The sequence below is a fragment of the Anarhichas minor genome, unplaced genomic scaffold (genome assembly GCF_050575085.1).
Source record: "Anarhichas minor isolate MPS153535 unplaced genomic scaffold, ASM5057508v1 ptg000030l, whole genome shotgun sequence".
NCBI lineage: Eukaryota > Metazoa > Chordata > Actinopteri > Perciformes > Anarhichadidae > Anarhichas > Anarhichas minor.
Window position 1 is genome coordinate 7,402,894 of NW_027466476.1, and position 15,575 is coordinate 7,418,468.

At 42.7% G+C, this 15,575-nt stretch overlaps 1 protein-coding gene across 1 annotated transcript in view; it reads left to right on the top strand.

Moving 5' to 3' along the window:
* The first annotated feature begins 1,112 nt into the window (after window positions 1-1,112).
* LOC142964558 (transmembrane protein 132C) overlaps window positions 1,113-15,575 on the top strand; it is a 210,159-nt gene continuing 195,696 nt past the window's right edge. Inside the window, exon 1 of the mRNA XM_076104924.1 lies at window positions 1,113-1,727. Coding sequence (XP_075961039.1) covers window positions 1,646-1,727 — 82 coding nt within the window. The 5' untranslated portion in view covers window positions 1,113-1,645. The remainder of the gene's footprint in view (window positions 1,728-15,575) is intronic.

A 15,575-nucleotide genomic window follows, 5' to 3' on the forward strand; every position in this document is an offset into this window, starting at 1 on the left:
CCCCCCCCCCCCCCCCCCCCTGTCCCAAACACGCGCACACACACACACACACACGTCCTATCAATATAAAGTGAATGAGTTGCATTACAAGGTGCCTGGTGTATTACATTTTCCAGTTGTAGCTACAAGCTGTCACACGCCACTGGAAGCGGATGCGGTGTGTTTATGCGCGCGTGTGTGCATGCGCACAAACACGAGAGCTCGTGCGATGGTGGCGTCGATCGATTACAGAGAGAACAGGTGTAGCGTGTGTCTTTATATGAATAATGCAGAGAGAGGCTATGAAAGGATAAACAACACATAGATGCGCGCGTACACGCAACTGACACCAGCACACACAGAAAGCACAGAGAACAATGGGCCTCTTCTTATGGGATATGTTCTTGTTTTAAACTTATGTTTGAGTCGTTTCAGCATCAAAAGCTGCCGTGGGAACATCCCTTTTAACCTGTTTTCCACCGACTGATTCACAGGTCTTTTGCTTTCAATTATTGGCTTATTTTAGCCTGTTTTCTTTAGTGTGTGTGTGTGTGTGTGTGTGTGTGTGTGTGTGTGTGTGTGTGTGTGTATATTTTAGTTTTTCAGTACACATATTCTGACCTTTATTCTGGGAGGAGTCTTCCCCCCCACAAAATGTAATGACTAAATATATAAATAATAATACCATACAATTATAAATAATTAACTATTTAAACAAATCTTAAATGGTAAATAATGATAAATAAAAGAAATGGGAATAAAAAGCCCAAATAAATTCCTACACCCTCCATTGGCTGCTTAACTGTCACTCAAATCCCCAAATCCCGCCTACGCCCCCCACCCTCCTCAGCCCCCGCTGGCCCTCCTCCTCCTCTTCCTCCTCTGCCGGCTGGTGGAAGCGTCAGACTTCCTCCTCTTCTGTCCTCTCTGCTCCTCTCCTCCCTCCATCCCGCGGACGAGAGTATACAGCCTCTCAAGTTGAACCCAGACGCACACACATGCACAGTGAGAGGATAGATAGGAGGAAGGAAAAAGAAAGCGGACGGAGCTGCTGCCGGGCGAGCGGAATTTTGATTTTATTTAATAGATGAGCCTTAAGTGACAAGAGTTGTCTTGGGTTTAGTTGTTTCAAACCCGCCTTTTGAGTGGACTTTTTCTTCGTCGGGGGAGTTTTTCGTCAACTCTGCTGGTCGGTTTAAACTTTGGAAGAAAGAAAAGTGTGATAAAGGGAGAGACATTGAGGTGTCCTCAGCTGTAGCTGTCCCGTTTGGATGAATAAAGCGGAGGAGCGCACCGGTGGAAAAAGCTCTCCACGGGGAAAACGGGTTCATTCCTCGGCTCTGTCTTGAAGGAGACACGCCGCAGACTTTTTATTTTGAGGGAAGGATTAAAAAGAAACCAGCCTGCACCGGAATTGCCCATCGGGGGTTTCTTTTTGTATGACTGACTCCAGGAGGATTTATAGTTTATTCCAAACCTCATCTGCGCGGTGTTTTAGGTCAAGCACAGCGGGAGCGCAGTTTGGTCAAATAGAGATTATTGATGGCACCGATGCGGTAGTGATCTTTCTGGGGTAAAGAGATAGCTGATTAAAAGATTCCCCTTTGTCCGTTTTGTGAACAGTTGCGGAGTTTTCTTTTTTTTTTTTTTTTTACCGACAGGAGGGATGCAGACTGTCTGGAGAAGGGGAGGTGCGCTGTTGGGATGTCACCTCTGGAAGACGGTGCTTCTTATTTTCCTGTGGAAAGGTAAGAGATGCAGATGCAGTAGAAAACGTGTCAGTTTGAAACATAATCGCTTTAATTGTTGGGGCTGGAAGTCAGGAATGTCACACCCACTTGCCCACTTGTTTTTCAGTTTTGTTTTCCTTTTTGTTTCAACTTTATTGTGGTCCCAAAGGAACCGTCATATTTAATGCAGTTGTTATTTTCCTTGGCTTTTATGGTGCGTCAATGTGCGCTTTGGAATGAGTGGTGTTAGACAGGGAGGACGAAGAAGGGAAACCCAACTCAAAACTCAGTTTACCCATCCATCCTCCTGTCAACCATCGGGACTATTCATCACTAAACAAGTGTTAAACTGGAACAAGTTGCATGAAGTCACGACGCCTTTCCGAACTGATAGATTTGTGTTTGCCATGTGATGATCACAGGCTGATCTCATGTCTGCCAAATATGGACATTTAAATAAGTTATTTTGTTTGGGCCAAAATGACGACCGATTAGCTTTTGTTCATCTTTACACCTCCTGTATCCGCGCAAGTGAGATGAACAATAAGTAATTGATTGAGTTGAAGCGTCAAATGACAGATGCGTACGAAGTGGTGCCATCTGAGACACACGAAACTTTTGCGCTCCTGAGATCCGGTTTAGAGACGTGTCCCCTGCAAGAGGGGGTCTGCATGTTTTTATATGACGAGGTCCTTTTAAATCGAAGGAAAATCGGCTGTTCCCTCTCATCTCTTATCAAAATGTACTCATGAACTCAGCAAAGGGAGCCTCACTTGCCATATGGGAAGTGATAGAAGTGAAATTACGTTAAGATTATTTATCGTCTACAAAATTACAGGCATTATATAGAAAAAATAGAGTCCACCAATAAAATGCACGATTCGTTAAATAAGGCTGGAATGACTTGTACTGCGTGACTTTGGGGGGAAAACCCACAATGTGAGCGGTCATTTAAGCTCAATTGAAGCCACAACATTATTTTGTTCCAGTCTGCGCATGCGATTCACTGTCTTGCTCAAGAACACTAAAACAGGGCTGAGGTATTCTGAATTCAGGTCAGGCAACACCACCACCCACTTATTCCCGGGAGATAAAAAAAACGAAGAAGAAGCATAAGATGAAGGGGGCTGACAGATATTTTGGGTTTGAAGCCCTCTGAGTGCGCACTTGTACGCCTCCGTTTTCCATGACAGTCCTTCAGCATTAGTATCACACTCCCGTAAGTTGAGTATTCTGTGCGCGCGCTTGCATGCGTGCGCGTTTTTAATCAGCTCCGGTCACTCACGGCTCACTGAGCAGTTAAAAAGTCGCTGCGTTGTGCGCTGCGGAGCACGCCGGCGCTGTGGCCGCGGCGCACGGCATACCGACAGGAGACCGAACAGCTGTGCCCGGCAAAACGGCCGAATAACCATTGGGTGAAATCAACCAAAACCCTTACTCTCTTGCTCTCCTCCTGACACCTCCTTTTCTCCTCCTCTTCTTCATGAAATCCAAAGGACCGTTTTTCCTTTGTATCTACCTTTTGTCTGACGGTGCATATTGATTTTGATTGCTGTTTATAGCTCCCTTGACAGTTTGGGTGGCCAATAGCTTTGCGATCTCTATATCAGCCTCTCTCACTCACTCACTCACTCACTCACACTCACATAGGGAAAGGTCCATTCCGACTTGGCCATGGTTAAACAGTTTTCAGTGGGCATCAGGGAGCTCTGGCTCTAATGCTTTGATGGCCACCTAAGGCAGTTTAAAAAAGCAAACCACCAACCTTGCTCTCTCTCTCTCTCTCTCTCTCTCTCTCTCTCTCTCTCTCTCTCTCTCTCTCCCTCTTCCTTTCTGTCTCTAACCACCATTTTAAACACATTTTGCAGTTTCAATGTGATGCGTTTCCAGCAACTTTTGGTCATAAGCACCACATGTCGCTGTGCCTCTAATCAAAGAGTTGCCTTCACCGTATCTCCCCAGTAGTCCCTATTCATATTATTGTCTCATTATTCCTTGAGTGGCGTCTCTATTTCCACGTCACTCCATTACACCGTAATTGCATCACTCTGTTATTTCATCACCCAGGATGTCATTGTCGGTTTGTTCAAACGCAGAGCATCAGAAAGATGCCTGCTCAGAGGCAACCGGTTAGTTTGGTCTTGAAGGCTCAGAGGCTGAGTCCTCGGGGTCATGACTCGGCTCTTTATTCTCAGCAGGAGGGCAGCAGCGGGTGTTCTGGGATTTCCTAACATGCTCTCATGCAAATCAAACAAAAAGTCAACACATTCATAATTTGTTTAAATGTATAACCCAGTTTATATACTAATGTTGCAAGCATTGCTGATGTTTTAGGGCTACTGTGACTAATCCACTGCTTTATGTACCACCTTTATGTGCCGTCAATCAGTGATGATACTTTGTTATATATGTTATGTATGTTGGTGCTTGTTGCATGCATGTTCATATGCATAATGCATTATTTTATATCTGAGTAATATGTTGGCTGTTACTGCACTCGTATATAGCTGGATATTAAAACTAATCTTAACCTATTTCAGAAATAAAGACACAGATTTACATAGTTTGTCCATCAGAGAGAACTATTCATTTTTAAACTGTAAAATGTTTCACTCAGTATAAAAAAGGCTTACTTTTACTTACTATCCATCTGAATCTGAACAGTTTCACTGTCGTTGCACAAGCTTCATTTTTATAATTTAAAAGGGATTACCTCATTGTTCAGTGGCAGATTGTACTTTATGTGTCAAAAAACCCGGCACCATTCAAAATGTGTGTGTCTGTGTGCTTGAGTGCGTTTCGCACTACACTGCTAACCTGTAGCAGAATGTCAGCGCTATGCACCATTACTCATGCAATAGAGAGCATTAATAATTACTGATGTAAAATCACAGAGACACACACACACACAGACACACAATAGTCTCCCACCCTGTCCTTTATACGCTGCCCTCTCTGCGAGTGTATCGCTCTTTGTGTCTCATTGTTGGTTTCATTCACTGGCTCGCTGACTCACTCAGGCACACGTGTCTGCAAACACATGCACACACTTTCAGACACACACACAGCACATCCAAACACACACACACACACACACACACAGCACACCCAAACACACACACACGCACACACACACACACACATGCACACGCAGAGGGAGCTTATTCTCTGAAAAATAAGCAACAAAGAAGATTTCAAATCAGACAGGGGACATTTCACAGATGGAAAATGTGAACTTTTAACATTTTCCCCATGAATGCGAGAGGGAAGGGGCGGGGCATGAAGGAGTGGGATGTGAGTGTGTGCGGCGCCTCAACACAATGATGCTAGAAAATCATACTCCGTCAGAGTGAGACATTTCCTTCGGCCTCACAGACACACATGCGCACACTCGCATTGGCCATTTTGTCAGGGTGACAAACAGGGTGAAAGTATAGAGCACAAAGGGAGACACGGTATGGAGGGTCACAGAGACGGTGAAAAACAAATACGGTGGACTGGAAGAAGTGAACATGAGGCAGTCTACACTCCCTGCCTCCTCTTTCCTCGGTCAAAACGTTCAGCTTTTGCCAGTATTGATTTTTTTTGTGCATCTTGTGTGTTCTGGATATCGCGGTGTGACTGCAAGGTTGCCTGTTTGGGCAAGTCGAAGAGAAACATTCTCCCCTGTTTCAAAAACTATCGTCACGGTGCTCCTGAATTTGAAAAAAAAGCCCTCTATTGCCACTGCTTTGCACAGTACTGTGGCTGAAATGGGGAGGTGTACGGATGCACTGTGTTTTCCCTTTATCACACTGTTTTGGTGTTTCGTATACAGAAATGTAATTTACATATGTTGCATGAATAGGAAATGATACAGAGCTTTGCAGTGCAGAGCATGAATGAAACTGCAACCTTTAAAGAGCTGCCGCGAATATCAAATACAAAACTTTTTGCACATACTCGGTAAATGTGATTTATTCATTAATTTTTTCGTTTTCCGAGTTGTCACCAGAGCGCTTCTTCTACCATCCACAATTTCTTCACCTTCTATCAGCTGCGAGTGTCTCTTCCATTCCAGTGGGCCGATAATGTCCAACACCACACAAAAAATAGATTGATGTTTGCCAGCTGGCATTCATAAGCGTATACTTTGTCTTGTCATTTTTCCAGTGTGAAAGGAAAACACAGATCTTAGTACATACTGGTATACAGTTGCAACAAAGGTCTTGTAAATCGTAGTTTGTTTTCACGAGTGTATATATCCATTGCTTTATCCTCAGTTGAACCTGTTTTATAATTTTTATATATTCAGTAAATAATCCTTTTTAGGAAACCCAGGATCATATTTGTGTATATTCTCTTCTTCATTTCTGAATCTTGAATTCACACAAAACCACTCAAACACGCAGAGACGTGCACAAGCAGATGTAAGGGAGCTGGATGATAGGGAAAAGAACTGGCTCTCATCGTCATGAGGAGACCAAAGTTCTTGTTGTCATCACACAGAGGAAGTAGGAGGAAGCGACAGAGATGGAGAGATTGAAGAGAGATTGAGATTTTCCCTTGAGTGTATTCATCCTCTGTTTCCATTCCTTCTATATCAGTAAAGCTCATCTAGAAGGATACCGCTTGCAGCAGGGCCTGTATATATTTACACACAGTCACACACCCATTTTCTCTCTCTGGCGTGCATGACAGATGCAAGAATGTGTTATTAGAAAGCCACAATGTGTGATCGTATACTCACAATATTGTTGCCAAAGTAAAATGCCCACAATGCAGCTCAAATCATGCAGTAAAATAATCACGAGAATTGAGCAATTTTGTGGCGTTTGGACAGAAAGGTGACTCTACTCAAAACATGTTGTTCTTCCCTGCTCTCATTATCTGTGTGTATGTCAATTATTTCATACTTTAGCCGTCTGTGGTAAATACAACAGCAAGGTAACGATGCTTATTGGCATATATGTCATGGCTTATATAGGTGAAAATTGAATTGTAATGCATATCATTTTATAACGGTCATCTGCCGTGTTGTCTGACCACCTCTAAGGGCAGAAGTGTTTCTACCGGTTTCAAATAGCAACACTTGAAGGTGAAGCGATAATCCTTCTCCTGGATGTATCACTGACTCCCTGATGTCTCTGCAAGTCGTTTGTGTGCCTTGATCGTTGCATGTTAACACACGTGTTCACTGTATTGTTATCCACTTCATTTTATGGAGATGCTTCTTTTTTTTGCACTCTTTAGGCATCTGTTTATAAGTTTATCTGTGAACGTTTTATCCTTTGTCGTTTACATCTCAAATCTACAGGCAGTTACTGAAAGTCAACTGATTAGTCGGAATACTTGTGAATAATCCAACTTCCTCTGCACAAGCGTGTGTGTGTGTGTGTGTGTGTGTGTGTGTGCGTGTGTGTGTGTGTGTGTGTGTGCGTGTGTGTGTGTGAGAGAGAGTCTGCATTTCTCTGTATACTCTCAGTGACCATGAGATGGCTGGGTTTCAAAGGTCTGTCGAGAAGTTTAAGGGTCCTGCTAATGAGCAAGTCATTCTCCCTCAGATTAGCATGAATAGGCGGACTACGTTTGTGTGCGCGTGTTCGTGTGTATGTGTGTGACTGCTACTGTATGTCTAGAAGTCAGGTCTAGGGGTTTAAGGTTGAGCTAATCAGCAACACTTTTCCCCCTACATTAGCTCCACTTGGCTGGTTAGCGATGCTGTGTGTGTGTGTGTGTGTGTGTGTGTGAGAAACTGAATTAGCTGATCATTATCATCATGACATAATGACTCAGAGGAGAATAACAATGGATTAACATTGGCTTTCATTTTTCTCATTGAATTTAGATTGAATGTAATTTGTGTGTCTGTGTGTTTGTCACTAGAGTGTGAAGGCTAAACTATATCAATTGCCTGTGAGTAAGCTAACTTTAGGTGATCGGATTTTAACCTGACGGAGGAATTTCCGTCCTTTATACAATCAGTTTATCCATCATTCTTTGTCTCCTCTCTCTGTTTTTCAAATTTCCTCTTTGCCTCTGCATTCATCTGGAGTACTAATCTGTGACTGATATTCTATTTGTATTAAGCTGGCGATCTGCTGCCTTGCTGAGTCTTTAGATGGCTAATTGTTTATTTATGTCCTTTCATCACAACACTATTTTTCTCTGACAAAACCTCTGAGGAGCAATAACAGGGGTTTAATGGGCCGGTATAGTTAGCAGGCACACAAGAAGAAGAGACAGATTTCTCTGTCTTCTTTCCTGTTCTTTGCATCCTGTTTCTTCTCAACCTTTATTGTGACATTTTCGCTCCTTTAATCATCCTCATATGGTCATCGATCATTCTTACATTTAATCTGTCTGTTTCTTCCTGTTCCCTTTTCTCCACCCATCGTCCTTTTCTCTCTCCTTCGTCATGCTCTTCTTTGTCTCGTAAAGAGCATTTTCTGTCCCTAATACTTTTCTCTACCACTAGCCTTCCTTACTCCATCACTTTACCCCCTGCCATCATGTCTCAGACTTTGTCTCCCTGTCTTTCTCCTCCTTTCTCCAAAATGCATTATTTCTCTCCTTGTCATCTCTTCCTCTGTTCTGAACCCTTCTTTCTCTCCTATCTATTCTCTCACCGCCTCCCATCGATATGTTTCCACCTGTCATCTCCCCCCCCCCCCCCCCTCTCTTCCCTCTCTTCCCCTCTCCCTCTCTGAGCAGCTCTTAACCAGTCCTTTGAGAGTGTGTGAGCTGCTCGGCCTAAATGATTTTCTATTACCGCCGCCTGTTAACAGCGCTCCATTTGATCAAGCTAATGAAATTGAAAACTTTCATCTCAGTTAAATTGATTTCAAACCTGAAACCGCATGCGGCCCCAAAAAAGAGAGAGAGAGAGAGAGAGAGAGAATGCAAGATGTTGTGTGCGTGGAGAATGGCATTTTAGACATGCAAAGAAATCAGTTAGTCTGTATGTCATTTCACTATTGTCTTTAGAATATGGAAGGAGCAACATGCCTTGTCTTTTGTCTGTGAGTTTGTGTGTGTGAGACCATGTGTGCAAGCATTTGTGCATGTTTTGACCAATATTGACTATGTTTGTATTTTTTTGCTTATGGGTAGTTGAAGTTTGCTCTGATTTAGATAATATAATGTGACATACTAGTAGAATACTGGACTCGTTTTGTTCAGATAAACATGCCTCACAGGACGTGTGTTCACTTTTACCCCCCCCGCCCAGACATTTGATTCAACAGCTGAACATGGATCTAAAAGAGAGGGACTAGTTTAGCTACTGGCGTGAACACACGCCACGATTGTGGAGCCAATGTGGGCTTCATGAGTTCGTTGGGCCAAGTTGGTGTTGTCTTACCTGTTGGTAGAAAAAACAAGTTTACTCTTCCTGCAGAGTTGTTTGTTGCCCACATCTGTTAGTCCAGCATCTGATTCTGACTCAGCATTTTTTACTCAGTTCTTTTTTCCTGTGCACATTTCAATACAAAAATTTGAAATGCAAACATTTTTTGATGTGTGTTTTTTTTCCTGCTTTGGTAAAGGAAAATGCAAGAATGTCAGTACTATCACAGGATATTGTGGATTTTCTATAGCGATGCAATTCCAATAATGGTGTACTTGTCGTCTAAAGTGTATTTACTCTTTATGGACTTTTTTCACCCGTGCATTATGTTTGCTAAGCACATCTCGAAATACACTGCTTTGACTTCGTTGTCTGTAAATAGCCATAGTCAGCAAATAGAAGATAAATGTTTTATTTGTTGAATTTCTGGTCACATTCAGGGAATTAAAGGTTTTTTTCTTCTTTGTGTTTTGTAGCCTGGTTTGTTGTGAAGTCTTCTCAGCTCTGGGGCTATAAAGGGATTTAAAAAGTTACCTTTATATTGTGCCAGCAGTCCAGTTTCCTGATTGAATCCACTGAAAGAAATGTAAACAAAAGAAGTGAGCTTAACGATCATTTAGAATAAACTTCTATTCATCTTGATATCAGCCTAATTCTCACCTGAACTCTGAGAAACCCACACAAAGAGGCTGCGTTTTTGCTGCTCTGCAATGGCGCTCACATCTGCAACACAGGCCAGAGAGTCAGAGGACACTAATCGCCTGATGACCAACTGACCTTTCATCACTAGGAAAAGTATTGTGCTTATCAAATTTTCTCACTTGGGGAGGAAAGACATGACTGGGAGCTATACTATGTAGTTATTATTACAGTTATAGTTGCAGAATGTCAAACTGCAAATAAAATGATAAAGGCATATAAAGTGCACAGTGTGCAAGAGCAGAAATGTTGCCCATCAGCCATCATCAGTGCTAAACAGAGCATTAAATCATGCACACACTTTTATTTTGGATGAACATAATAGATGTTTAAGACACTCTAAGGGCTTTGAATTTAGATATATTTTGAGACTGTTGACGAATTGGTAGGTCGCTCAGACAAACTGGCAAAACAAATTTAAGGAGGGTACAAAAGAGGTGTGAAAGAGGTGCATAGTGACCTTAAGATAAAATTAAACAAAAAATGCCAACATGGAGTGAAAAAGTGGTTGCTAGCGGATAGATAGACGAGTACGTTCCTTCCCCGGATCCCTTTTATGGCTCAGAGAAGCTCACTGTTGCCATCAGTGGCACAACAAGCTGCTCTTTGGATGTGAGTGTACTATGTAATGTGCTGGTTCAATACAGTCTTCAATTATGTTCAGGAATGTGCATGTACAAATGTTTTCATAGGTGTATGTTTATATATATATACGGGTGTTGTTTTATTTAGTTTGAGTGAACGTAGTGTAGAGGCCACGGGCTTTGGATCTCTGGCTCAGGACTGCTGCAAACACTTGATGGCATTAGCTACAGTCTGAGAGCGAGCGAGCGAGAGAGAGGGAATGGAAACTGTTAAAAAGGGAAAGTTGCAGAGGGAGACATTAAAAGGCCAGACCAGGCCACGATCTGGGCGCTGTGAAAAAAAACGGGATGGAGAGAGTGAGGGAGAAGAGATGAAAAGAGGATGAAAAAGTAGCAGTGTGAAATGAGACTTGAGAGAGGAAGATTGGAAAGAGATGAGAGAGAGTATAACAGAGAAGGTGAAAACAAATCACGGGCCAAGGGTAGGAAAAGACGCAACGAAGGGAAAAGAACAAGATGAACAGATTCAGAAAACAAAAGAATGGGAGGGACTGGCATTTGGGGAAAGGAAAAAGCTGGAGAGCGAGGGTTAAGGACGGCGAGAGATTTAACATTTCAGTCTGTGTTGCTCTTAGCCTGTAGGCCAACATTACAGAGGAGATTTGCACTATTTACAAAGCTCCCAGTGGCTTCAGGACTCCATCTACATAATGTTTAACATGCTCAACTTGGCTGCGCTCTGCCCGTCAAAGGAAGACGGTGTAAGGATTTCGGGCATCAATCCCTGAGGACTGCCAGGCGGCCAGGGGGTGGGGGTGGCCGAGATGCTGTAGACATAATCAGACACAACACACAGTAATTGAATTAAAATGCTGGTAATAAGACGTCCTGTACGGAACTTTTGAAAACCTATACTCCTAATCATTTGATTGTATCTTGGGTTTGACTGTCTCGCTTTAACAGTCCAATGATTTGAGAGCAGCAGACCATAATGCATCATGAGTTCTCCCAGGTGTGAATTATCCATGAGCTTGTTACCTCTGATGAGCTGATTACAGGCTTAATCGCTGCACAAGGAAAGTTAAACTCTTCTCTTGAGAGTTTCAATTTCATGAACTATATCTACTTTTCGAGGCTTAGAGATGATGAAGTACATCAGATTTCCTGTACAAAAACACACTCTTTCCATCTGCCTTGAAGTAAAAGTACAGTTGCATTACATCTGATTGATAGAACGCACTATGTGCTCTTTGGGGAGCAAAAATTGCCTGAAATGTGGCTGAAATAAACCGACATCGACATCTCAGTGAGATTCGGCATCAGGCTGTGCTTAAGAAATGAACAACTAGAGCTGCATCTGTTGTAGATCACAGTGGCAGCCTGGTGATTAAAGACAGTGACTCACTGAAAGAGACTGTACTCAGCGATTATCACATAACCTCATAGACTGTCTTGTTCAGCCTTTGTGGAGAGAACTTGAACCTCAAATTTGACCTTTTCCCATTTGTTGTGAGTAATGGTCTTATTATCTCTGCCCCTGCAAAGCCTTCCATGAATATCACCGTGTTAATGTTTTGAGTTCCTTACTTATTGCCTATTTTCTTTTTGAATCTTGAATGGAGTTATTTGAGCCAGACAAAGTGCTGTGGAGATATGGTCTGCTGTAATCAAACAGATTAACGGGATACATTGCCTGTATCTATAAGCAGCTGTCACATGTAATATAACACAATCATTTTGACACATTTTGTAAAATGTTGCATTTGACTACAAGAACTTAAAGGTAGAACTTCAATATGTGTGTTTTGTCATTAGTATTTTTATTCCATACTTTGATGGCCATCTTCAACTATATCAAGTCATCTATTAAGTGTGTTTTGTGTGCTTGTGTGCTTTTTCCTTGAGCAAACTTGTAGCGTTTAAAGGAAATGTCTTCAATACATTGACTGTCTCTTTTGTCCCGTGAGTACTTAGTGTGTGTGTGTGTGTGTGTGTGTGTGTGTGTGTGTGAATAATGTCTTGTGTTTTTCTGCAAGTGTGTAATGTGTTTGCTCACCGAATCTGTGTGTATGTGTGTCTTTAAACCAACATCGCTGTGTACTTAGTAGGAGTCTTTTCAGGACTTTGAGGCTCAACTATTTGTTAAAGAGGGAGGAAGCGATTAGCTCTCCGTTAACTAACCCCCTAACGAACCCCACTAATGAACCCTGAGGGCAGCTCTGGGACGGCCTCGGCATGCCACCATAATTAGACTGGCAAATAAGAGCTCGTTATGCAAACGAGTTTGAGTTAATCTGCATATCTTTACCTGAGACACTGGCGTTGTACTGACAACTGTTTACCCAAAGGCAGTGAGGAGGAAAAGAAGAGGCAGAGGAGAGGGGAAGGAGAAAGGGTTAGAGAAGACGAAGGTTACAAAGATTGCACAACAACAAAGAGTTGAACAAGTTTAACGTGCAGCGCAGGATGTGTTGGGAGCAGCCATTTAGAGAAACAGGGGATGAAAGGTAAAGACAGAGGTATGGGAGATGGAAAGAGAACGTAGTCAGGAGAAAAGAGAGACTGTCACTGCTTTGTACTTCTTGTTTACATTTCAGCCAATTTACCGCTTATCTCTGGTGGTGATGGATCAGTTTGTGCAAATGTACACACGAGAAAGTGTTTAGTTGACAGCTTGCCCAGATTCCACAAAGGAGCAGTTCTTAACATCTTTGAAACTGTGATTACATTTTTATTATCCTGTGCCTTATGAAAATGCTGATTGGTGGAGCAGAGGCCAGCACCCAACAAGTAATTTTATTTTAATTTTTTTAAATTTTGTCTTTGTTCCGACTCCTGTATTATCTGGTGTGGTAAATGTTATATTTTGACTTCGTGTGGGGCTGTATCTGTGGTAGTTTATATTATTGTATATCAAGATTTACTATTGTATATGAAGACAACGATACTAAGAGGCTACAGCCACGCTAGTGGCTCCACGAGGCTGTACTTAGGCAGAGCGATGCTTTGAGCTAGATGCTAATCTAGCATGCTTACAATGTCAATGCTAACATGCTGATATTTCTAGTGAAATATTTACCATGTTTACTATTTTTGTTTAGTGCTAATAAGCCAATGTTAACATGCTAACACACTAAACTCGAAGTACAACTGAGGCTGATGGGATGGGATGGGATGTACGCTATTTGGTCATAAATCCAAGTATTGGACACATGACACTTTAGGGCTGATTATGGTGCGAGATGAAATTTAAGCCATCAGCAAAGTTACTGCAATTCATCCTAAGGGGGACATGAAGTGGTCGGGAATCGTTAGGCAACATGTAGTCTGACTCACCGAATGTAGAATGTGGGTATAGACCTTTTTTTGCCATCCTGTTGCTATTGTTAGGGTGCTTTGGTCCAAGTTTACTTCCTGTCAGCTTCTTTATTAACAAACATTTCAACAAGAAAAGGCCCATTTAGACTGTTTATGTGTCAACTTTGTCACGGTCTAAGTCTGTCATCGGCCGCTGGCTTCACGCAGCATTGTCCTCCCCTTCCCCTATCGGCGCCTTCTATTCACTAGTGACTGCATCCTGTGCTTGGCGCCGCTCAAGACAATTGGGATTGGTCTAAGGAAATACAAACAGATAATGTGTGCAGCCGCACCGTTCTTCATATATAGGTCTGACGATGCGAGACCAGGCGACATATTGGGGCCGTTTGACACTCAATCTAGCCTGCAGCACTTTCGTTTATGAGTTTGGACTGAAACTTTCACATTTTCTATAGAATTGAACGCCAGTCCTGTCCTGTTCTGGGATGAGCTATGGTGTGCTGTGAAGCATGAGAGACTTGTTGTGATTGGTTCTTGGCTGAAGTGTGTCTCGTCCTGGCAACTGTCTCCGGGTTTGATGGGTTTGACCTCTGTGTGGCAACGGGCTTGCTGATGGATCACTCGCTACAGCCAACACACACCCAATGGTCTGCTGCGGATGTAGAATACTGTATATACTGTTCTGGGAGAGCTGCCTTCTGCTCATGTGCAGGAAAGTGTGTGTGTTGTGTACGTCATCTAATACTGATAGCTGTGCTTATTTTTGGCAATCAGTTTATCTGTTTGAATAAACTACTTTTCTACTTTTTAGGACTGTAGAGTGTAAGATGGCACGGTATGTGTGTATGTGTGTTAGAGAGTGAGATGCTGAGTGTGTGCGTGTGTGTGTGTATGCTGGCTAATTAGTGCAGTGGTTCATAGGCGATTATTTATCGTCATGTTGCCCAGCCTGCTGAGTTGCGGCACAGTCAGCAGCCATCTTTGTTACACACACACACACACACGCAGACACACGCACACAGAGCTTCAGGAGTTGTAGAAGTTATTACATGTCCCCCTGTGCTTTGTAAACACACACAGAGTCACATGAGCACACACACCTTTATACCTTATCTTAAACCCCTTATGCCTTAACACAAACATACTCCCATGAACACACTCTCTCCTACCAGCACACACACACACACACACACACACACACACACACACACACACACACACACACACACACACCCTGGCTCGCTCCCCCTCTCCTCTACCCCTGACTTTGTCCCTGTGACCTTGGGCAAGTGTTGCCAGTGGCTGCTGCTGAGATTTCTGCGTAGGGGGTTGGAGGGCGGATGGAGAAAGGCTTGGCCAGGGATCACACAACTTTCATCCCGCTATCCATCCGTTCGTCCGGCTGATGAATGAGAGAAAACTTTCCCCCGCTCTGTTGACAGATGGCTGTTGAGTTTTTGGGGACTCATGAGGAGTTCATTTATAATGAAGCTCTTCTTTGGATTCCAGCTCGAAACAACATCATTTATTTTCAAATTATGCGTAAATTCAGTTTTCACAAAGTGACTCTGACTGATCACAGAAAAAGCAATTGTCGGACTTCCAACTTCTTTTGTCCGCATGCCTGCTGAACTGCTGCTGCGTTTAAGCCCTGTCCGCAAGGATAATTGAAAACCTCTCTCACTTTTTCGCTGTTTGATGTCACAAGGAATAGTCTGGTAACTAGATAGTCATCGTTATCATGTATGAGAAGTGGAGAGTACTCAGGAGGAAACTGAAACATAAAACAGTTAACAGTTGTACAGAAAAAGCCCATAACCATTCAGCAGTATAGTTTGCATAGTCAGTTTATGAAATGAATCACAGGAGGTAACACAACACCTTCTTATGATGGCCTTTGTTTTTGTTCGTATGATTTTTTTACCCAGAATCAAATTA